We start from the raw sequence: 25,203 nt of genomic DNA, 5'->3' as shown, positions 1-25,203 counted from the left end.
AAACCCTCCCTAACCCGAACGACGCTAGGCCAATTGTGCGTCGCCCCACGGACCTCCCGGTCGCGGCCGGCTGCGACAGAGCCTGGGCGCGAACCCAGAGTCTCTGGTGGCACAGCTAGCGCTGCGATGCAGTGCCATAGACCACTGCGCTACCTGGGAGGCCCTTGACCCCTACCTTTTTGAGTAAAACAAACAAAATTTCTTTCTTTTATCAATTTTATTAGTATAAAATGTCGATATAGCAAAATAGCTTTTTTGTCAATTACATCATCCATATATCAGTTTAAAATCATAACATTTTTCAATTACCCCTCATTTTTACCATTGAAGGTGGGCTTGTTTGAGTGGTAAGGCGACTGTTAAACGAAAGCCAAGGAGTGAAGTCGGGGGAAGTGCATCTGCGACAGCCAAAAGTGGGACACTGATGTGGTTTTCAACAGCAAGGCTCCATTGTTTCTAAAAGTTGTTCTTTATAATGTTGAATTAAACGTGTCTCCAACCCCCATATCACACGCTCACAAACTCTACATTCGTGTGTACATTGTACAATCAATTGGTGAGAGAAAGCATCAAATATCACATTTATGTGCGCATATCCACTGTATACATGGATTGCGGGCAAAGTTGGTTCCTGTGTCAGTGATGTCTTTGGTCACGTTTGCGTGGGTCAAACAAAAACACCCTAATGAGTGGTTGATAATAGAGCCTCCCACAATGCAGGCGATGGCTGCAGAATGAAGTTGAAGAGCAATTACAGAAACTTGCAGTCAAAATTTAATGACCTTCGATCACATGATATTTTTTGACAATTTTTTTGACAAGGTCGGAAAATTTCTATCCCCATAATTCAACACTTTAAAAAGGTGGTGACCAACGATGGTCATCTTCTTGGCAAAAGTGATCTGCTCGAAAGCGCCCAGTGTTACAATTGCAGGGTTAAATGTAACATTTAAATTCCGCCACTCTCTGTTGCATTGTTTACGACCAGTATGTCCTAGAAACGTAGTTACAGGGATTTTCCTCGTTTGTGCAAAAGTCCATTGTCTGTCATCCGTTCTCTCTCCTCTGTGACCCGGAAACAGTGGAGTGTGTCAATTCATTAGTAGGCAAACGGAAGACGGTCTCCCCTCCTCGATAGCCTCCTTTTGGCGAGGAAGCACAAGTGTTTCCCTTCATGAAAGACTTTAAATCTGTCACACCCCCCTTGGAATCAGCTATTGTTTTCTCGAAGATGAAAAGCTACTTATCATTATATCTATTGAATGTATTGCACAACTAGTTATATTTGTTTTGATCACTTTATACATTTATTTTGGGATTCCAGCCTGTAAATGTAATTTGGCTGATGACACGCGATTGGAGAATGAGTCATTTCATAAATGTTTCATCCACTTTACGTCTCCTCGCCACCTCTCCTCGATTACCTTTGACCATTTTCAAACAGGAGGCCAGAGAGGACGGAGGAGTTGAGCAAATCTATACTGAACAAAAATATAAATGCAACATAACGATTTTACTGAGTTACAGTTCATATAAGGAAATCAGCCAAATTAAATACAGTGGCAAGAAAAAGTATGTGAACCCTATCCACAGAATATTTTGGCAGTAGTGCTGTGGAACATCCAGGTACTCTTTTGCGAACTTCAGACGTGCAGCAATGTTTTTTTGGACAGCAGTTGCTTCTTCCGTGGTGTCCTCTCATGAACACTATTCTTGTTTAGTGTTTTACGTATCGTATACTCGTCAATAGAGATGTTAGCATGTTCCAGAGATTTCTGTAAGTCTTCAGCTGACACTGTAGGATTCTTCTTAACCTCATTGAGCATTATGGCTCTTGCAGTCATCGTTGCAGGATGGCCACTCCTAGGGAGAGTAGCAAAAGTGCTGAACTTTCTAAATGTATAGACAATTCGTCTTCCCGTGGACTGATGAACATCAAGGCTTTTAGAGATACCTTTGTAACCCTTTCCAGCTTTACGCAAGTCAACAGTGAATGTTTAAATTATGTATTCAATATAGACAAGAAAAATACAATAATTTGTTTGTTATTTGTTTAAGCACACTGTGTTTGTCTATTGTTGTGACTTTTATGACCAATTTATGCAGAAATACAGGTAATTCCAAAGGATTCACATGCTTTTTCTTGCCACTGTAAATCTAATCTATGAATTTCACATGACTGGGCAGGGGAGCAGCCATTGGTGGGTCTGGGAAGGCCCACCCACTGGGAAGTGAGGCCTAGCAATCAGAATGAGTTTTTACCCACAAAAGGGCTTTATTACAGATATAAATACTCCTCGGTTTGATCAGCTGTCCGGGTGGCTGGTCTCAGACCATCCCGCAGGTGAAGAAGCCAGATGTGGAGGTCCTGGGCTGGCGTGGTAACACGTGGTCTGCGGTTGTGAGGCCGGTTGGATGTACTGTCAAATTCTCTAAAACCACGTTGGAGGCGGTTTATGGTAGAGAAAATAACATTAAATTATCTGGAACAGCTCTGGTGGACATTCCTGCAGTCAGCATCCCAATTTCACGCTCCATCAAAACTTGAGACATCTGTGGCATTGTGTTGTGTGACAAAACTGTACATTTTAGAGTGGCCTTTTATTGTCCCCAGCACAAAGTACACCTGTGTAATGATCATGCTGTTTAATCAGCTTCTTGATATACCACACCTGTCAGGTGGATGGATTATCTTGGGGATTCGATCTAGCAACCTTTCGGTTACTGGCCCAACGCTCTAACCACTAGGCTACCTGCCGCCACTAACAGGGATGTAAACAAATGTGCACACGAGAATGACGATGCATGCCGTCTCCACGAGAATGACGATGCATGCCGTCTCCACGAGAATGATGATGCATGCCGTCTCCACGAGAATGACGATGCATGCCGTCTCCACGAGAATGACGATGCATGCCGTCTCCACTAGAATGATGATGCATGCTGTCAGGGCAGCTCATTGTTGTGCACCACCCGTTTGCCTAAATCTGCTGCTGTAATGATATCTTGTTGTTATGGTGACTGTTTTCAGCAGACTTCAGCAATTCCATGGCCTCTGTTGGTTTAAAGCCCCTCCATTATTGAACTTTGCGCTGGGTTAGCTTTTGCATTCATTCACAAAAGTTACTTCCCTAGAATCAAATTAACTTGTGAATACTATTAGTATGTCTCTGTGTCTTGTATGAAGGAAGTTAGAGGTAGATTCGTGAGCCAACGCTAACTAGCATATTAGCTGTACCCAAAGACTTCCAGTCTTTGCGCTTCCTTCATACTGGACGCAAGACGTAAAAATGGTATCCACAAGTTCATCTGACTCTAGGGAAGTAAATAAAGGGCAGCATCACCAAAATCCCAAACTATCCCTTTAAGATACTTCACACTGAACAAGCACAGAGGATTGACTCTGACTGATGAACACGGTGAATAGGCCATCATCATTGAATAGATAGATACAGTTGAAGTCGAAAGTTTACATACACTTAGGTTGGAGTCATTAAAACTAGTTTTTCAACCACTCCACACATGTCTTGTTAACAAACTATAGTTTTGGCAAGTCGGTTAGACATCTGCTTTGTGCATGACACAAGTAATCTTTCCAACAATTGTTTACAGACCGATTATTTCACTTATAATTCACTATCACAATTCCAGTGGGTCAGAAGTTTACATACACTAAGTTGACTATGCCTTTAAACAACTTGAAAAATTCCAGAAAATTATGCCATGGCTTTAGAAGCTTCTGATATGCTAATTGACATCATTTGAGTCAATTGGAGGTGTACCTGTGGATGTATTTCAAGGCCTACCTTCAAACTCAGCACTTCTTTGCTTGACATCATGGGAAAATCAAAAGAAATCAGCCAAGACCTCAGAAAAGAATTGTAGACCTCCACAAGTCCAGTTCGTCCTTGGGAGCAATTTCCAAACGCCTGAAGGTACCACGTTCATCTGTACAAATAGTATGCAAGTATAAACACCACGGAACCATGCAGCCATCATACTGGTCAGGAAGGAGACACGTTCTGTCTCCTAGAGATGAACGTACTTTGGTGCGAAAAGTGCAAATCAATCCCAGAACAACAGCAAGGAAGAAGCCACTGCTCCAAAACCGCCCAAAAAAGGCAGACTACGGTTTGCAACTGCACATGGGGACAAAGATCGTACTTTTTGGAGAAATGTCCTCTGGTCTGATGAAACAAAAATAGAACTGTTTGGCCATAATGACCATCGTTATGTTTGGAGGAAAAAGGGGGAGGCTTGTAAGCCAAATAAACACCATCCCAACCATGAAGTATGGGGTTGGCAGCATCATGTTGTGGGGGTGCTTTGCTGCAGGAGGGACTGGTGCACTTCACAAAATAGATGGCATCATGAGGCAGGAACATTATGTGGATATATTGAAGCAACATCTCAAGACATCAGTCAGGAAGTTAAAAGCTTCGTCGCAAATGGGTCTTCCAAATGGACAATGACCCCAAGCATACTTCCAAAGTTGTGTCAAAATGGCTTAAGGACAACAAAGTCAAGATATTGGAGTGGCCATCACAAAGCCCTGACCTCAATCCTATAGAAAATGTGTGGGTAGAACTGAAAAAGCATGTGCGAGCAAGGAGGCCTACAAACCTGACTCAGTTACACCAGCTCTGACAGGAGGAATGGGCCAGAATTCACCCCACTTCGTTTGAAACGTTTGACCCAAGTTAAACAATTTAAAGGCAATGCTACCAAATACTAATTGAGTGTATGTAAACTTCTGAGCCACTGGGAATGTGATGAAAGAAATAAAAGCTGAAATAAATCATACTCTCTATTATTATTCAGACATTTCACATTCTTAAAATAAAGTGGTGATCCTAACTGACCGAATACAGGGAACTTTTACTAGGATTAAATGTCAGGAATTGTGAAAAACTGAGTTTAAATGTATTTGGCTAAGGTGTATGTAAACTTCCGACTTCAACTGTAGAGCACACAGGGATGGATGTAAGCACTGAAAAAGAACAGAAATATTCTAATCAAATTAGTGAAAATTGTATGAAACAAATTTGCCCTGCCCTGACCTCCATTGCTGCCTAATTCTTCTGTGGAAGTTAGTCACTACGGCCTCTGTATGCTTCCTGTATGCTGAAAAACACTTGTAGGTAATAGGCCTATTTGTATCTTGACTCCAGCAAATAGACTGACACTAAAAACCTCCCATTGGGCACAATCTGGTTGAATCAATGTTGTTCAACGTAATGTGTCAACGTATTGTGACGTGAAATCTACTTGGAAAATACATTGGATTACAAGTCATCAATGTAAAATGTTGTTTTGAGGGTGTCATTTCTACCACAGGATTGTGTCATCATGGTAACCACTTTTCAACATAGATAAACCTTAATATAAGATGTGAATCCAACATATCAATTATACATTTGTTGAATTGTGTTTGGTGGTCATTGCAACCAAATATTACCAGATGTATCTTCTGCTATGATAGTTCCATCTGTGCCACTGACTTAGTGTGACTTTAAATCCAGTTTGTCTACAAATGATGAATTGTTATGTTGGATTCACATCTCCAACCAAAAATATAAGATAATGAATAGGATTAATTCAAATCAAACATTAAATGCACTTTAAATAAAGTTGAATTTGATTTACTCCTAATCTTTCATTTAAATTTTTGGTTGAGATGGAGACTATTAATGATTAATTTGTAGACAAACTAGAATTAAAGCCAGACTAAGTCAGTGGTACAAAAGATACATCTCCTTCAAACAGTTGATATTTGGTTGCATTGACAATCAAACACAATTCAATATTAATTTTGTAATACAGTAAATAGCCTAAAGTTAAGGCGATCTTACAAACTAAAGTAACAGTATTTATTCAACCTTAAAATGAGTAACACATCCATGGCCACATTGAGGTTAATGTAATAACTATAAATGCCTTCTTATGTAATCATAGAAAATCACTAGCACTATGTACTTTTAATGTAATCTCAACTACAATCCAGGTCATTTCGTTGTGCTATTAGATGAAGCACAGTGAGAACACATGATTAAATTGTTGTATGAATAAAAAATATCTAATAATGTATTCCCATTTCAACTTTGTTGAATTTTTAAATGGTTGAAAGCGCAGTGATAACATATTTAGATGACAACTAAACCAAACATTTGGCATTGTTTTTCCATTGGAATTTGGTTGTGCCTTTAGATGGTTGAAAGCATAGTGATAACACATTGGGAAATCAACAAACTTCTGGCTGTCTTTTCAAGTGGGTGAATACAGGTTGAAATCTCATTGATCAACGTCTCAACCAAATGTTGCCCAAATGTCCAAGTTTAAATGACGTGGTGTGCCCAGTGGACTACTTCAAGGCATTTCATATCATCGGTTTCAACTATAACATTTGTAGGCTGCTAAACAACAATCAGAAAACAAATAAAGGCTAGGAGGAACGATTAAATAATTTCCCTCAGTAATGTCCTCGCGCCCTGCATTCATAGTAGGCTTATTAAATCCGTTTGAAAAGTTAAGGTCAAAATGAATTGGTAAACATGTAGGCTTACCTTACCTACACTAATTGGTCGCGAATTCAATTGCGAGCCATGACGCTTCTCTTGTGTAGCGAGCACAGCTTTCTTGTGTAGCGAGCACAGCTTTCCTTCTTTTATTTGGAATCATTGGAATATGAGAACATTTATAATTTCGCCTTTAGCCTTGTTGTTATTTCATTCCGATGAGTAGGCTGATTGAAAAGCCACAATACCAGTTTGTGTTCATAGACCTACAATCAATATTGAATTTGGACTGTCCAAGCTTTGTTGACTAATTCGACCCACGGTTGTTGTTTGGTCGTCACTAGTTACCACTGCCACAAAGTCATAAACCCTGCCTATTTTAACAATTTATCTTATTAAAATGTGATTTTAAACCTAACATTAACCACACTCCTAACCTTAAATTAAGACCAAAAAGCAAAAACATTTTTCATGAATTTGTAGAAAATAGACAATTTTGACTTTGTGGCTGTGGTAATTAGTCTCGCTCCAGTTGGTACAGAATAGGCGGGCGCAATTGATTTAAGTAGCCCGGCAGAGTTCGCACTTTAGCACCATTGGAATAACTTCAGAAGTCCAAACACAGGTTTAGCCAATTGTTCATATTTTTGTCTTTCTCTTTTCAGATCTTATGATGTGGGTCGCTCTTTGACCGGACTGTGTGGACACGGGTAGCAAAACAGTGATGACTCGAGACATACTTGTCTCAACAATACAGTCACAGTAGAGAGCGGAGGAGATGAAATTCAACGAAATACCAACATTTCTCAAAGGAGCCCATGTCTCCAGTTGGGTCAATATGATGGAACTCATGCACTCCCAAATCATTTGGAATAATTGTGAAAGTAGAAGCCTCTCAAAGGCAACTACCTATTGGACTTGACAAAAAAACGGGGTGAGGGCAGGAAGGATCGCAGAATGTTTATGAATTTCAGAAGGATCAGAAGATGTCAATGTGTGCAGCTGGTGACGACAGGCTTTGTCCTGTCTGTGTTGATGGTTTGCTGGGAGCAGCTGGACCACCATGTGGAGAACCGCTACTTGGTCAACAGCTATGACTTCATCAACAAGAGCTTTGGCATCAGCCAGCAGGAGTCGGAAAGCCTGAGCAACTTCCTGTACCTCATCAACCACCATGACAAGTGTAACAGCAATGAAGTGCTGCTGCTGCTGTTTGTCAAATCTTCCCCAGAGAACCTGGAGAGGAGGCAGGCCATCCGGGCCACCTGGGGGAATGAGAACTACATCCAAAAGGAGCTGGGGGCCACCGTGAGGGTGGTGTTTGCCCTGGGGGTCTACTCCAACCCCCAGCAGAGGGGCAGTGTGCAGAGAGGGCTGCTGGGGGAGGACCAGGTCTATGGGGACCTGGTCCAGCAGGACTTTGTGGACACCTTTCACAACCTCACCATCAAACTGCTGCTGCAGTTCCGCTGGAGACACACCTACTGCAGCAAAGCACGCTTCCTCATGTCAGCCGACGACGACATCTTTGTCCACATGCCCAACCTGGTGCACTACCTGCAGGGCCTGATCCAGCAGGGGGCCCGGGACCTCTGGGTGGGCCACGTGCACAGGGGAGCCCCCCCTATCCGCCAGAAGGACAGCAAGTACCATGTGCCTTATGAGATGTACCAGTGGCCCTCCTACCCAGACTACACCGCGGGGGCAGGGTATGTAGTCTCAAGGGACGTGGCTGCCAAAATATACCAGGCAACTCTGTTCCTCAATGCCTCGCTGTACATTGACGATGTGTTCATGGGCATCTGTGCCAACGCCATGGGGGTGTCTCCCCAGGAACATGTTTACTTTTCAGGGGAAGGGAAGGCCCCCTATCACCCCTGCATCTATGATAAGATGATCACCTCTCACGGACATGTGGCAGACGTCCGCTACCTGTGGAAGGCAGCTATGGACCCACAGATTCATGACATTTCCTCTAGCCAGGTGGGAAAGCTGTACTGCACAGCAGTGAAAATCATGCTCCTCTGTAAACCTTACTATTTAAATACCTATCCATGCAAGGCAGCCTTTTCATAGTGTACTGTTAGGCTGCACAGAATGTCACTGCAGTCTTTTTCATTTATATTTCAGTGTCTGCAGCTGGTATCATTTTCAAAATGAAGACCAAAGGCATGTTCTTGACCATATATTCACCATACCTGCCTTGGCTTGATGGATACTGAAGTTGTACTTTGTGGTTTAGCTAATTGTGTGATGTAAACAGACGTTACAGAGTTCATGTTCTTGGCTACAGTCAATAAGTAAAAAGTGAAAAATCCTTCAAATTAGATTTTGCTAGCAGACAGTGTTTTTATTCAGTTTACCATTGCTCATTATCTGTATCATACACATTTTATAATCCCTCTTCTCTCTACAGAGCTAACGCCATGTCTTCCCCTGTTTCACTTCTCCTAAAATGTCAGGCTGCAAACCAGGAGTAGACAAGGGAATTTCCCAAAACAATCTGCTTCAAACCACATCCTGCTCACTAAATCATTCCATATGAACTCTGCTCCCCCATCTCTCCAGTCTTTGTCTGGGTCCCCCAAAAAGGCAACATGCAGTATTTAGTGACACTGCAGACAGGAATTCACTGGCACCAGAGGGAGGAGTGAAGCTAGATTTGGATTCAGTATAGATCTCTAGGGGCCCTAGCCCACAGTACCATGCGTCAGGGACTTAGGGCAAATAAACAGTGCTTCTCCATTGTGGTTGAATGAAAAATGCAGAATGTGACGAAATCCACTGTGGGATGGAAAAACTCAATCTCTCAACCTTATATGGAATAAATTGACTTCGTGCAGTTTTATCCGGTACTACTTTATGCTTTAAGAGATGCTGCCAGTGATGGGAAATCAAAATCAACCAGGATGTTGCTATTCATGTGTTTTTAAAATCTATTGTGTACAAAAAAGCCCTCTTATGCAAAAATACCCAGAACTGTTACGGGACATTTTAGCATATCAGGTGACATACAGTATGTACAGTAGCTGTTGTATGTTTCAAATACACATGACCTACATTGATGCCTGTGCTTATCAGAAGAGGGGAATGCAAATGTCATTTCACTTCCTGTGTCAGATGAGTCAGAGATTATACTGCCTTTTGCATCCGTACAATCTAACAAATCCCTTAGACGTGGCAAATAATGTTTTCAAAATTCTGAATAAAATGACGAGTGTTCCATATCAGGAGGCATTGTGCAGGCTGAAATTAGAGCAGGAGACATTCCACAAGCAGGTGTGTGGTCACCTGGTGCTCACTGTCAGCTGGGAGGCTCTGCCTTAAGTCTCTCTTCATCTCTACAAATCCTCTCTTCAGACAGCTATACTGTGTGTGCTATACTCTCCTAAACTCTCCTTTCAATTGTCACTTTCTGTCTGTGACCTCTCTCAAAGTGCCTTAAAACAAGCTAATGGTTGAGGAAATTGAGTTTCACCCATAGGAGGGAAAAGCTGTGCCAAAGGGAACTTTTTTGGATTCATACACTGGGTACCTTACATCCAGCAGGGCTTAATGATGATTTTGACATGAGGGTCATGTTTCAATCTGATTTCCAGGATCCCTGGCTATGTGGTTCTTGTAATTTATGACAGTTCTTTAATCCGTTACCCCCTTACTATGCTGAACAAAAACAAACGCAATATGTAAAGTGTTGGTCCCATGTTTCATGAGCTGAAATAAAAGATCCCCAAAATTTTCTATATGCACAAAAATCTTATTTCTCTCAAATTTTGAGCACAAATTTGTTTACATCCCTGTTAGAGAGCATTTCTCCTTTCCCAAAATAATCCATCCACCTGACATGTGTGGCATATCAAGAAGCTGATTAAACAGCATGATCATTACACAGGTGCCCCTTGTGCTGGGGACAATAAAACCGCACTCTAAAATATGCAGTTTTGTCTTACAACATAATGCCACAGATGTCTCAAGTTTTGCGGGAGCGTGCAACTGTTAAGAGAATTCAATGTTAATTTCTCTACCATATGCCACCTCCAACGTTATTTTAGAGAATTTGGCGTGTATCCACACCAGCCCAGGAACTACACATCCGGCTTCTTTACCTGTGGGATCGTCTGAGACCACCCACCCGGACAGATGATGAAACTGAAGAGTATTTCTGTCTGTAATATAGCCCTTTTGTGGTGAAAAACTCATTTTGATTGGCTGGGCCTGGCTCCCCAGTGGATGGGCCTGGCTCCCAAGTGGGTGGGCCTACCCAAGCTAAAAATAAAAGTATATTTTAATATGTTGCAAGTATACTTGCAACAAGTAATAGACAGTACTTCAAATGTGTGATGTACTTTTCTAGTATATCTTAAGTGTACTATAAATATACTATCATTACACTTCAACATTTTTATTAAATGTGTACTTTATATTCATTGTTTTTTCAGTCTTAATATATTATAAATATGCTATCATCACACTTCAATACACTTATTAAAAGTGTAGTTTAAATTAATTGTTTTTCCAGTCTTTTAGTATACTATAAATATACTATCATCAACTTTCAATATGCTTATTAAAAGTGTACTTTAAATGAATTGTTTTTCAATATTTAAGTATACTATGTTCACTATCATTAAACTTCAATTTCAAACATTTTAATTGTAATTTAGTATATTCATTCAAAATACACTTGGACTTGTATTTAAGTTTAAGAATCTATTTTATGTAACTCTGCTTGTGAGTGATCAAGTGCACTATAAGTATACAGTAACTTGCAAAAGTATTCATACCCCCTGGAATGGGATTAATATTGATTTTTTATTTTATTTTTTTATTTCACCTTTAACCAGGTAGGCTAGTTGAGAACAAGTTCTCATTTACAACTGCGACCTGGCCAAGATAAAGCAAAACAGTGCAGCACAAACAACAACACAGAGTTACACATGGAATAAACAAACATACAGTCAATAATACAATAGAAAAAGTCTATATACAGTGTGTGCAAATGAGGTAGGATAACGGAGGTAAGGCAATAAATAGGCCATAGTGGAAAAATAATTACAATATAGCTATTAAACACTGGAGTGATAGATGTGCAGAAGATGAGTGTACAAGTAGAGATACTGGGGTGCAAAGGAGCAAAATAAATAAAATAGATAATAGTATGGGGATGAGGTAGTTGGACGGGCTAATTACAGATGGGCTATGTACTGTACATGTGCAGTAATCTATGAGCTGCTCTGACAGCTGGTGCTTAAAGTTAGTGAGGGAGATATGAGTCTCCGGCTTCAGTGATTTGTGCAGTTCGTTCCAGTCAGTGGCAGCAGAGAACTGGAAGGAAAGGCGGCCGAACGAGGAATTGGCTTTGGGGGTGACCAGTGAAATATACCTGCTGGAGCGTGTGCTACGTGTGGGTGCTGCTATGGTGACCAGTGAGCTGAGATAAGGCGGAGCTTTACCTAGCAAAGACTTATAGATGACCTGGAGCCAGTGGGTTTGGCAACGAATATGAAGCGAGGGCCAGCCAACGAGAGCATACAGGTCGCAATGGTGGGTAGTACATGGGGCTTTGGTGACAAAACGGATGGCACTGTGATAGATTGCATCAAATTTGCTGAGTAGAGTGTTGGAGGCTATTTTGTAAATGACATCGCAAAAGTCAAGGATCGGTAGGATGGTCAGTTTTACAAGGGTATGTTTGGCAGCATGAGTGAAGGATGCTTTATTGCGAAATAGGAAGCCGATTCTAGATTTAATTTTGGATTGGAGATGCTTAATGTGAGTCTGGAAGGAGAGTTTACAGTCTAACCAGACACCTAGGTATTTGCAGTTGTCGACATATTCTAAGTCAGAACCGTCCAGAGTAGTGATGCTGGGCGGGCAGGCAGGTGTGGGCAGCGATCGGTTGAAGAGCATGCATTTCGTTTTACTTGCATTTAAGAGCAATTGGAGGCCACGGAAGGAGAGTTGTATGGCATTGAAGCTAGTCTGGAGGTTTGTTAACACAATGTCCTTCCAGGATACCCGGGCCAGGTCGATTAGAAAGGCCTGCTCGCTGAAGTGTTTTCGGGAGCGTTTGACAGTGATGAGGGGCGGTTGTTTGACCTCAGACCCGTTACGGACGCAGGCAATGAGGCAGTGATCGCTGAGATCCTGGTTGAAGACAGCAGAGGTGTATATGGAGGTCAGGTTGGTTAGGATGATATGAGGGTGCCCGTGTTTACGGATTTGGGGTTGTACCTGGTAGGTTCATTGATAATTTGTGTGCGATTGAGGGCATCAAGTCTAGATTGTAGGATGGCCGGGGTGTTAAGCATGTCTCAGTTTAGGTCACCTAACAGCACGAGCTCTGAAGAAAGATGGGGGGCAATCAATTCACATATGGTATCCAGGGCACAGCTGGGGGCAGAAGGTGGTCTAGCGCAAGCGGCAACGGTGAGAGACTTGTTTCTGGAAAGGTGGATTTTTAAAAGCAGGAGCTTTAATTGAATGGTCATTTCTTGTCAACAATGAACTCAAAATACTCTGTAATGTCAAAGTGGAAGAAAAAGTCCAAAACAAAAATTAAGATTAATAAAAATTAGATAACTAAAATATAGTCGTTGCATAAGTATTCAGACCTTTTGTTTAGGCAAGCCTAAATTAGTTTTTGGCTTAACAAATCACATAATAAGTTACATGGATTCTGTGTGAAATAATAGTGGTTGACATGATTTCTGAATGAGTAACCCTTCCTCTGTCCTCAATACATAGAACATCTGTAAAGTCCCTCAGTCAAGTTTTGAATTTCAAGCACAGATTCAACTACAAAGACCAGGCTGCCCTTCAAAAGCTTCATTTACATTACATTTACATTTTAGTCATTTAGCAGACGCTCTTATCCAGAGCGACTTACAGTAGAGTGCATACATTTTATTACATTTACATACTGAGACAAGGATATCCCTACCGGCCAAACCCTCCCTAACCCGGACGACGCTATGCCAATTGTGCGTCGCCCCACGGACCTCCCGGTTGCGGCCGGCTGCGACAGAGCCTGGGCGTGAACCCAGAGACTCTGGTGGCGCAGCTAGCACTGCGATGCAGTGCCCTAGACCACTGCGCCTTTCATAAAAGGGGCAGTGATTGGTAGATCGGTAACAATATCAAATCAGAAATGAAATATCTATTTCAGCATGGTCAAGTTAATAATTATGTTGTGGATGATGTATTAAACCACCAGGAACATCAAAGATACAGTCATCCTTCTGAACTGTGCTGCAGGACAGTAATGAAACTGCTCAGGGATGTTACCATGAGGCCATTGGTGTTGTTAAAACAGAGTTCAATGGCTGTGATGAGAGAAAACCGAGGATGGATCAACAACGTTTTAGTGACTCCACAATAATGATTTGAAAATAATAATACAAATATACAGAATATATAAAGTAATACTGCAAAAAAAATGTCCTAAAAGCAAAACCTTATGTTTGGGGCAAATCCAACACAACACATCACTGAGTAACTGCCGCCTTATTTTCAAGCATGGTGGTTGGTGGCTACATCACGGTATGGGTATGCTTGACATCGGCAAATACTGGGGAGTTTTTCCAGTTAAAAAGTAACGGGATAGAGCTAAGCATAAGCAAAATCCTAAAGGAAAACTTGCTTCAGTCTGCTTTACAACATACATTGCGAGAGGAATTCACCTTTCAGCAGGACAATAACCAACAACACAAGGCTAAATCTACACTGGAGTTGCTTACCAAGAAGACAGTGAATGTTCCTGAGGTGCCAAGTTACAGTTTTGACTTAAATCTGCTTGTTTTAAAATAGCTGTGTAGCCATGAGCACCAACATCTTGACAGAGCTTGAATTATGAAAATAATATAGGGCTAATATTGCACAAGAAGACTCACCTCTGTAATCGCTGCCAAAGGTGTTTCTAGCAGGTATTGACTCAGGGAGCTGAATACAATTTTTTTTATTGAAATCTTCCACTTTGACAAAGTATTTTGTGTAGATTGTTGACCAAAATTTACAATTAAATTTGTTTTAGTCCCACTTTGTTAAATCAAAATGTGAATAAATCCAAGGGGTATGAATACCTTTGCAAAGCTGTCATCAAGGTGAAGGGTGGCTACTTTGAAGAATCTTAAATATAAAATATATTTTGATTTGTTTAACACTTTTTTGGTTACTACATGATTCCATATGTGTTATTTCATAGTTTTGATGTCTTCACTATTATTCTACAATATAGAAAATAGTAAAAACAAAGAAAAACCCTTGAATGAGTAGGCGTTGACTGGTCCTGTATTTAAAGTATACTTTCAAAAACTAATGTGCACAAAAAAAAATCATATTTCCCAGCATCCTTTTCTGCAGCTGAAGTTTTGATTTATACTATGATATTGTTCCTAATATTTAGTTTATTCAAATATTTTGATGTTCATTTTCAAACTGAATAATGTTGTACTTTTAATTACAGATTACACATTTTATTGAAATGTTCATTTATTTCCGAAATGTGAACCACTAAAGTGTGAAATGCCAATGGTGCACAGTTCACAAAAACGTTCCTTAAGAATTTCTGCTCCAGCCACAACTCCTTTGTAAATAGCATGTTAAAATTGTCTGAGAAGATGCCTCGGTCAATCAAGGAAAGAAAGTATGCTTGAAACACATTATAAATATACTTTTTTTGTAAATAAAATACATGAATTTTATTTCAAATACCATTTTAGTATATTTCTAATTTATGAGAAATATACATAAAATGTACTTAAGGTGTAATCCATAGATTATGTTCTAATTTATTTATTTCAATTGACTGATTTCCTTATATGAACTGTAACTCTGTAAAACCGTAGAAATTGTTGCATGTTGCGTTTATATTTTGGTTCAGTATAGTTCTCATATTTTTTTTTATGTTTGTCCTGGTTGTGACACCTGATTCTTGTTTGTTAAGTGTTTATATTTCATGTTAAAAATACATGATAAAACATTTCAAACTATCTAAAAATAATAATGTAAAACATTTACACATCAGTACATTTTTTACTTAAAAAATTCCACCCCAAAACTATATTTTGGTATTAGTTTCATTAGTCCATTGTTGATATAGTCTCAACATGTTTTGCATGTCAGCAATCACATTTTCAAGATATATAACTTTCAAAATACAGAAATACAGCTGGTATCATGCAAATGCATCAAACCGATGTGCCTCCTGGCACTGTGTTTTAACCCAAGTGTTGCTCATCATGTCTGACTGCATTGACACACGTTGGCTATAAGTGGCTCTTCATCTCCTGCACCTCAGCTACAGTTGGGTGTACGACAGATTCTCCTCAGTTACTGAGGGAATGGTAGTCTATTGTAGATGTTGACATCATAAACCATATCATTAGCAACTTTGTGAGTACATACAGCAGTTGCTCTGTATCAACTTTGACGGAGAGCAGAGAGAAAGAGGAAGAAAGGACGGTTCTCTTTCTCAGAATATTTTACTTTACATATTGTAGAAGGGCAGAGAAGAGAAAATATCCATTTACCTCCGCCTGGTTGAAAGACTCTCCTCTGTCTCGTTCGTCACCAGGATGTGGCTGGAGCCTCCCTGGCTTGCCTCATGCATTACCTCAATCTGGGGACAGAAACACAGAGTGATGCAGTCATGGATACTGTAGGTGGAGGAAGGGTCACGCACATATACCTTGGAGGCCCCTATTTCCTTTCAAATATCACACTCCTGGTCCAAGAGCGTTGTGCCATAACTGCAAGGTTGCTGGTTTGAATTCCAGAGCCAACTGGGTGAAACATCTGTCGATGTGCCCTTGAGCAAGGCACTTAACCCTAATTGCTCCTGTAAGTCGCTCTGGATAAGAGTTACTGCTAAATGACAAAAATGTAAATGGTATTAGATAAGATGAGATGCTTATCATGCATGACTAGTATGGCACATTATTGATATTCATCAGACAGACATGATGTTGTCAGGGAAACATTTGCATAATTGATTTCAACTAGGGCTCTAGGTTTTCTTATCTCCACATGTTTCAGCTGGGGAAAGGCAGGAAACAGAAGATAGTAAAACTGGACACCCCAATGACTTTCTCTCCCAGACTCCCATTGACCATGTCACGTTCGTCGTAGTGAGGAGACCAAAGCGTAGCGTGATGTGAATACATCTTCTTTAATGAAACGAAGAACACTTAACAAACTAATACAAAACGAACATGAAGCTAAGAATAATGATGGCAGACATGCAACATCTCATAGACAATCACCCACAAACCAAACTGGAAATGGCAACCTAAATAGGATCCCCAATCAGAGACAACGATAAACAGCTGCCTCTGATTGGGAACCATAGACATAATGCCTAGACTACACACACACACCTAGACATACCCAAAACCCTAGACAAGACAAAAACACACATACCACCCTCGTCACACCCTGACCTAACCAAAATAATAAAGAAAACAAAGATAACTAAGGTCAGGGCGTGACAGACCAAGAGTTCTGTTCTAATAAATGATCAAATAACTATATTGGCGGAACACTGTCATAAAAATGGACCAGTGGCTAGCCACCCAAAAAAAATGGTTGTTGTTGTTGTAGATGAGTTTGAACCATTCAGGTTCAATTGTCTAGAGTTCATCAGATCTTACCTTGAGGCTCCCTTTGACTTTGCGACTTAAATTTTTCTTTTTGGCAAGCTCAGCCTCCGTGGGCTGCTTTGTGGCACTGGAGTTCTCTGAGGTCCTTCGACTGAGTGCTGGTAATGGTTACAGAACAGGGATGGGAAAAAGAAGAAAGAGAAACATAAGTCCTGTTTCTATTCTCTATGTGTGGAACAACAGCAGAAGGCCCTGGCCCAAAGCCATGTCCTCTTCCTGTCGTAGTACCGCAGTGAATACAATAAACTTCCTTTACAAGGCTAAGGCATCAGGATGTAAGGTTTTAAACATATGCTTTGTCTAAAACTAGAAAATGACTACTTCCTGGCAAGTAAAGTATAGTATATAGACTATCTTTCAGTTTGAATAGCAATGAATAGGCTCTACATTGATGGTCTTGTGTTGAGGGCAGGTAAAGTTTGTGGTTAGGTCAACGTGGGGGAGACTTACCAGGGGCAGGGCCGGTGGTCCTGGGTGTTTTGGAGGGCGCGTGGCGATTGGGAGAGGACTCAGGCCGGGGTGCCACAGGCTGGATGGGCCGGGTCTGTTTGGCCGACAGCTTCTTCAGACTGACCTGTCTCTTCTCAAACATCTCCTGTACATCGTCCAACCTTTTTAGAGCCTTCTTTACATTGGCCTGAGGGAAAGCACAATACAAGTGGTAAAAAAATAGAACAATTGTTAATCAGTAGGCTGACAACTCCAGGAACTAGGATTCCATGAGTGATTTAAGGGACCACTGCACATACCTTGACTTCAGCGTTGAGGACTAGCTCATACTGGTTGTGGATGTTCTTGAGGTCACTCAGTTGGTTCTCCTTGGCCGTCTCCAGGAACTTCTCAATGTCCTGCAGCGCTGCCTCAGCCCCATCCTGGGACTGGCACTTGTCCACTGCCTGAGAGGCCAGCAGATACACCCCCGACTCACACCACTGGTTCACCTGCAACCACCAGAGAACACATGGATGAATAAACAATAACTACAGTATGTACTGTCGAGGCTCCACATCAGTAGTATATATCTATGCTCATTGGCATGGCACTATCTCTTTTGAACAACTATACATAGCATTTGCAGTAGCGGTGCGTGGGTAAAATCACTGGGGAAGCCAAATCAGGGGGAAAAAAGCATTATTACAACCTATGTGTTGTGATAATTGTGTTGTTTGCTCTATAACCTGTTAGTTAATATGCCTTGACACTGTGACCAAGACAATAAGAAGCCACAGTGGCAAAATAAATTCAACCACACTTTTGTTTCATCACAAAACCAGGGAGCAACATCTGCCCTGTGAAGTCCACAAAACATAATGCATGTAACAAACAGTTACATTACCTACAGCACAGTCAAGCAAGTTAATGTTTCCAACATTTTCAGACTACTAAACAACTATTTATTTAAAACCACTGAGAGGTCCTGCAAGTCGCAAATATTAACCAGGCGCTGCCTCCACTATTCCAGCACTATTTCAACATAATCTAATTACCTATGCTTAGTCTAAAACAGTGATAACTAAAATATACCAAAAATGATTTATTCCAATCAACATAAGCTAAATATGATGTGGGCTGTCCATGGTACTGATTTGTGTGTGTGTGTGTGTGTGTGTGTGTGTGTGTGTGTGTGTGTGTGTGTGTGTGTGTGTGTGTGTGTGTGTGTGTGTGTGTGTGTGTGTGTGTGTGTGTGTGTGTGTGTGTCGGCTATGAAAAGCCAACTGAAAATTATTCATGATTATTATTTGACCATGCTTGTCACTTATGAACATTTTGAACATCTTGGCATAGTTCTGTTATAATCTCCACCCGGCACAGCCAGAAGAGGACTGGCCACCCCTCATAGCCTGGTTCCTCTCTAGGTTTCTTCCTAGGTTTTGGCCTTTCTAGGGAGTTTTTCCTAGCCACCGTGCTTCTACACCTGCATTGCTTGCTGTTTGGGGTTTTAGGCTGGGTTTCTGTACAGCACTTCGAGATATTAGCTGATGTACGAAGGGCTATATAAAATAAACTTGATTTGATTTGTGTGTGTGTGTGTGTGTGTGTGTGTGTGTGTGTGTGTGTGTGTGTGTGTGTGTGTGTGTGTGTGTGTGTGTGTGTGTGTGTGTGTGTGTGTGTGTGTGTGTGTGTGCAAGTAGAAAAGAACATGTCGACTCACCCTACCTGTAGAGAAACACCAATGCCATCCTCCTCTTTCATGTTGCCTAAACAGTCTATGACTCTGTCATACACACTGTTACAGGCTTTGGTTTTTCCATTTTATATTTTGAGGTTGGACGTTAGCACGAGGGGCACACCAATTGGTGTCACCTCATTAGTCAGTCTGTGTTACGCCTGTTCTGGTTGGTCATCTTGTTAGATGGAAGGTGTTTCACCTGGTTGGCCCAGGTGCTATTTCAGAGTGGCTGGCCAAGTGCTCCAGTTGTCTTGAGAGATGTGGAGGGTCAACAACTCTAGTTATTATTATCTAGAAAACCGTTCCTTTGCCTGATTTCCCTGACTTTGTTTTGCTCCACCTTTTTGGTTTGCTTCCTGTCTAAGTTTGGTGTGGGTTTTTCTTTTGTTTGCCTCTTCTTGGGAAAATTTAGTGGGCGCTCATGGTGGGTTCCAGTTGTTGCTAGTCAACTTTCAGTGGACACCCCCATGAGTGTCTTTCAGAACGCCTCCTAAAACCCCACCTGTTTCATTTTGGTTATTGGTCAGTGACTCTTTGTTAGTTCCACCTTCTGTTTGAGCGACATTTTTTGTTTTCTTGCGGGAGAATGTAACAACACTTTTAGTTTTTATTGTCCTAGGCTACCTGGCTAAAATGCTTGCTCGCTAGCCTAACTTCCTTTTATGAGCAACGATGTTCCAGGCAAGCTAGTTAACATTAGCCTAACGTTACTACATCTAGATACATGTTGAACTTCAATCCTCTCATGCCAGGGGCACAATGTATGAATTTATGGTTGGATCAGAATTTATGTTATAATCATTGGCCAGTACAGAGAATTAAGTAAAACCACATGTTAAAATCCCTATCTCCATCCATTGCTAGTTTAGGAAAGAGACAATTTTAGCTAGCTAGCCACCGGAGGACACCGACACAAAAATATTAAACAATTCCAGTTTTCTGTCAATGACGTTTGGCTTCTAATGTGATGTGATTGGTGTGAAGTCAAATCCAAACTGGCTTCCCTTGACACTTTCTTTTGGTGCACTAGGACCATTCACAGCTGAGCTCCCTCTGTTTAACTCAACGCTGATTGGCAACAAAAAAAAATTATCAAGGGAGGCCAAATGCTCATCGGCTTCCCTTGCATGCAATGTTATGTGCTGCAACAATATCATAGTATTTTTGACCAGACAGTATCAGATACATGGGCTACACATAAAGAGACAGAGTGGAGCTGTTTAGTTCACTTGGATGCTTTCTCTGGTGAGATACATTCACCCTCGTGCGAATTGAAGGACATTTATGAAACACAGAGACGAAAGATACATTATTTTGTTTCTTTTTTTATTTGTGGTGGCATTTAAACAATATGTAAATCTTCATCCAGGCATGTTGTACTGTTTACAACAAGTTTTTGGTTTGGTATGTGGTTATCACCTACATGGAAGATTAAAGAATACCTCATGATAGGCAGTAGACCACAGTATTTACAAAGAGACTTTGCATCTATATTTTTTTATAGCTGTTTATTTACCACAAACTGATGCTGGCACTAAGACCGCACTCAACAAGCTGTATAGAGCCATAAGCAAACAAGAAAATGCTCACCCGGAGTCGGTGCTCCTAGTGGCCGGTCACTTTAAAGCAGGAAAACTGAAATCCATTTTACCTAATTTCTACCAGCATGTCACCTGTGCAACTGGAGGTGAAAAAAACTCTGGTTCACCTTTACTCCACACACAGAGACACGTACAAAGCTCTCCCACACCCTCCATTTGTCAAATCGGACCATTACTTTATCCTCCTGATTCCTGCTTACAAGCAAAAACTCAAACAGGAAGTACCAGTGACACGCTCAATACGGAAGTGGTCTGCTGAAGTGGATGCTAAAGATGGCGCCGACAGAGATGGTCGCCTCGCTTCGCGTTCTTAGGAAACTATGCAGTATTTCGTTTTTTTTAATGAATTATTTCTTACATTGTTACCCCAGGAGATCTTAAGTCTTATTACATACAGCCGGGAAGAACTATTGGATATAAGAGCAACGTCAACTTACCAACATTACGACCAGGAATACGACTTTCCCAAAGCGGATCCTCTGTTCGGACCACCACCCAGGACAATGGATCTGATCCCAGTAGGCGACCCAAAACAACGGCGCCGCAGAAGGGGCAGACAGAGCGTTCTTCTGGTCAGCCTCCATAGACGGGCACATCGCTCACCGCTCCTAAGTATACTACTCGCCAATGTTCAGTCTCTTGACAACAAGGTAGACGGAATTCGAGCAAGGGTTGCCTTCCAGACAGACATCAGAAATTGTAACATTCTCTGTTTCACGGAAACATGGCTCACTTGGGATATGTTATTAGAGTCGGTACATCCACCCGGTTTCTTCACGCATCGCACCGACAGAAACAGACATCTCTCTGGTAAGAAGAAGGGCGCGGGTGTATGCCTTATGATTAACGAGTCGTGGTGTAATCATAGCAACATACAGGAACTCAAGTCCTTTTGTTCACCTGACCTAGAATTCCTTACAATCAAATGCCGACCACATTATCTACCAAGAGAATTCTCTTCGATTATAATCACAGCCGTGTATATCCCCCTGTCATGACGTTGGCCTGTGGGTGAGGTTTATGACAACCCCCATAAATACCTTTCTCCCTTTCCTCTCTATTGACTCTACAGAAGGACTCTTGAAAAGCCTTTGTTAAACATATAGAGTCTGGGAACATCAAAAGGTAGGGGGAAAGGAACCATGTTTTGGTAATCCAACCAGTTGAAAATATGCGTTGGTACTTAATGAATATGATGCCAGATCAGTTGGCATCTGAGACATTCTTACTAATGATAGGATGACATAAACTGGATCTTGGAAAGTCTACACATTATAGTTATCAGATTCACATGGAATTGTTGTGCAATTTAAATGTTTAAATATGAAACTATTTGTGAAAAGATTAAATGTAATTTCAGCTTCCAAATGAGAGAATTGGGTTTTCATAAGGTTAAAGCTCTGCTCACTCAGTGGCCCCGCCCATGTGAAGAGACATTGGTTATAAACTATGAAACACGCCCTTCTCTCCCCTCCTATATAAAGCCCTTGACGAAAATGTAACTTTGTGATCCGGGGACGAGAGGACGATGATCCCCCACGTTGAAAGGGCTCAGATAATAACCTAACGAAATTAGCATCGAATTTCAACGTGAAGATGACAATGAACACGCCGAAAGGTTGAACTTCAACTATACCAGCCAGAATATAGCATGAGCTAAAAGTATGGCAACTTTAAGCTCTTATTCATTCCAGAAGTGATACCTCCTAGCCGTTGAGTTAGCAGCGGCCGCTGTAAACGTGGGCTAGGAAAGGACGGACGACGTATCCAGTCTACCACACAACGACGATACTACAACGTATCCAGTTTACCACCAGAGACACTATTCAAAGGACAAGGAAGATCTCTGTTGGGCAACACGGCCTTCCATCTACAACCAACCTATTGAAGCGCAGCTCAGAGTAAATATTTATTGCATTTTCCTTTTCCAAATGGGTGGTTATTTAGAATGTATAAGATTCTGTATTTACGATAGTATAACTTCTCCCTTTGTTCTTCAATCCTGCCGCGCTTTCATTCAAGCCCAACCCCCTCTTTGTAACCAGCCGTCATACAGGTTCCGTCCCCCAGGGACATTTTCTTGTAGGACATAATTAGTAATCATTGTATGATCCATACTGTGTTTATGTAATTCTGTGTGATTATTTAGGTATTTAGTAAATAAATTATTAAACCAAAGATTTGTACTGCTGATTCAACTTGTTAGCCAGGGTTCGTGAAGATAACCAATAATTTACAACTTTCAGATGAGACTGAAACAAGGTGACAATTAAATATTGACTGCTATTGATGTAAAAGATTACCAGGTCTTTAAGAGTTTATTCGGGAAGATAACAGCTCTATAAACATTCTTCCGTGGTGCCCCGACTTTCTAGTTAATTACATTTACATGATTAGCTTAATCAGGTAATATTAATTACAGAGAAATTATTTCATAGAATAGCATGTCATATCACTTAATCAGGCAAAGCCAAAGACATGACACCCCCCAAAGCAGACACCTCGACGGCCCTGAAAGAACTTCACTGGACTCTATGTAAACTGGAAACCATATATCCTGAGGCTGCATTTATTGTAGCTGGGGATTTTAGCGAAGCTAATCTGAAAACAAGGCTCCCTAAATTTTATCAGCATATCAAATGCGCGACTCGGGCTGGCAGCATTCTGGATTATTGCTACTCTAACTTCCACGACGCATACATAACCCTCCCCTGCCCTCCATTCGGGCAAATCTGACCACAACTCAATTTTGTTGCTCCCAAAAACTAAAACAGGAAACACCTGTGCTCAGGTCTGTTCAACGCTGGTCCGACCAATCGGATTCCACGCTTCAAGATTGCTCGGTCACGGGACTGGGATATGTTCCGGATAGCCTCAGACAACAACATTGATGTAAAGGCTGACTCGATGAGCGAGTTTATGAGCAAGTGCATCGGAGATGTTGTACCCACGGTGACAGTTAACTTCTTATGGCTGCAATCCCGGTAACGGGATGATATGACAACAGCCAGTGAAAGTGCAGGGCGCCAAATTCAAAACAACAGAAATCTCATAATTCAATTCCTCAGACATACATGTTCTTATACCATTTTAAAGGTAATCTTGTTGTTAATCCCACCAAAGTGTCTGATTTCAAATATGCTTTTCAGCGAAAGCACTACAAACGATTATGTTAGGTCACACCAAACCACAATAAGCACAGCCATTTTTCCAGCGAAAGATAGCAGTCACAAAAAGCAGAAATATAGCTAAAATTAATCACTAACCTTTGATGATCTTCATCAGATGACACTCATAGGACTTCATGTTACACAATACATGCATGTTTTGTTTGATAAAGTTCATATTTATATAAAAAAATCGGAGTTTACATTGGCGCGTTACATAGTTCATATTTATATAAGTTCATATTTATATAAAAAAATCTGAGTTTACATTGGCGCGTTACATTCATTAGTTCCAAAAACATCCAGTGATAGTGCATAGCCACATCGTTTCAACAGAAATACTCATCATAAATGTAGATGATAATACAAGTTATACACATGGAATTATAAATATATCTCTCCTTAATGCAACCGCTGTGTCAGATTTCAAAAAAACTTTACGGAAAAAGCAAACCATGCAATAATCTGAGACGGAGCTCAGAACAAGAGTCAAATTAGCCGCCATGTTGGAGTCAACAGAAACCAGAAATTACATGATAAATATTCCCTTACCTTTCATGATCTTCATCAGAATGCACTCCCAGGAATCCCAGGTCCACAATAAATGCTTGATTTGTTCGATAATGTCCGTTATTTATGTCCAATTAGCTACTTTGGTTAGAGCGTTTGGTAAACAATTCCAAAGCCACAAAGCGCGTTCACTAAAACGTGACGAAATGTCCAAAAGTTACGTAACAGTCAGTAGAAACATGTCAAACGATGTATTGAATCAATCTTTAGAATGTTGTTAACATACATCTTGAATAACGTTCCAACCGGAGAATTACATTGACTTCAGATGAGCGATGGAACGGAGCTGCCTCTCACATGAACACGCGTGGTCAAAGCATGGTCACCTCATGGCAGTGGTTACTCATTCCTGTCTCCTTCGGCCCCCCTTCACAGTAGAGTCTTCAGACAAAGTTCTATTGACTGTTGACATCTAGTGGAAGCCGTAGGAAGTGAAAACTCATCCATATCTCGCTGTAATTTCAATGGGAGCTTGGTTGAAAATCTACCAGCCTCAGAAAAAATCCAAACAGGAAGTGTAAC

General features: G+C 41.0%; 2 protein-coding genes across 2 annotated transcripts in view; one reads left to right on the top strand and one right to left on the bottom strand.

The window, feature by feature from the left end:
- mcf2l2 (MCF.2 cell line derived transforming sequence-like 2) overlaps positions 1-25,203 on the bottom strand; it is a 103,165-nt gene that overhangs the window by 39,689 nt on the left and 38,273 nt on the right. The window contains exons 11-14 of the mRNA XM_039002568.1: positions 17,923-18,114; positions 17,624-17,810; positions 17,165-17,271; positions 16,046-16,134 (exon numbers count right to left, since the gene is read on the bottom strand). Coding sequence (XP_038858496.1) covers positions 16,046-16,134; positions 17,165-17,271; positions 17,624-17,810; positions 17,923-18,114 — 575 coding nt within the window. The remainder of the gene's footprint in view (positions 1-16,045; positions 16,135-17,164; positions 17,272-17,623; positions 17,811-17,922; positions 18,115-25,203) is intronic.
- On the top strand, positions 7,174-10,188 carry LOC120054870 (lactosylceramide 1,3-N-acetyl-beta-D-glucosaminyltransferase A-like). Its single transcript, XM_039002567.1, has one exon. The coding sequence runs from the start codon at positions 7,473-7,475 to the stop codon at positions 8,589-8,591; it is 1,119 nt and encodes a 372-aa protein (XP_038858495.1). The 5' UTR covers positions 7,174-7,472; the 3' UTR covers positions 8,592-10,188.

Source organism: Salvelinus namaycush, chromosome 10, assembly GCF_016432855.1.
Source record: "Salvelinus namaycush isolate Seneca chromosome 10, SaNama_1.0, whole genome shotgun sequence".
In the NCBI taxonomy this organism is placed as follows: domain Eukaryota; kingdom Metazoa; phylum Chordata; class Actinopteri; order Salmoniformes; family Salmonidae; genus Salvelinus; species Salvelinus namaycush.
Note: the sequence above shows the minus strand (reverse complement) of the source record. Positions and strands in the feature narration are given on the sequence as shown.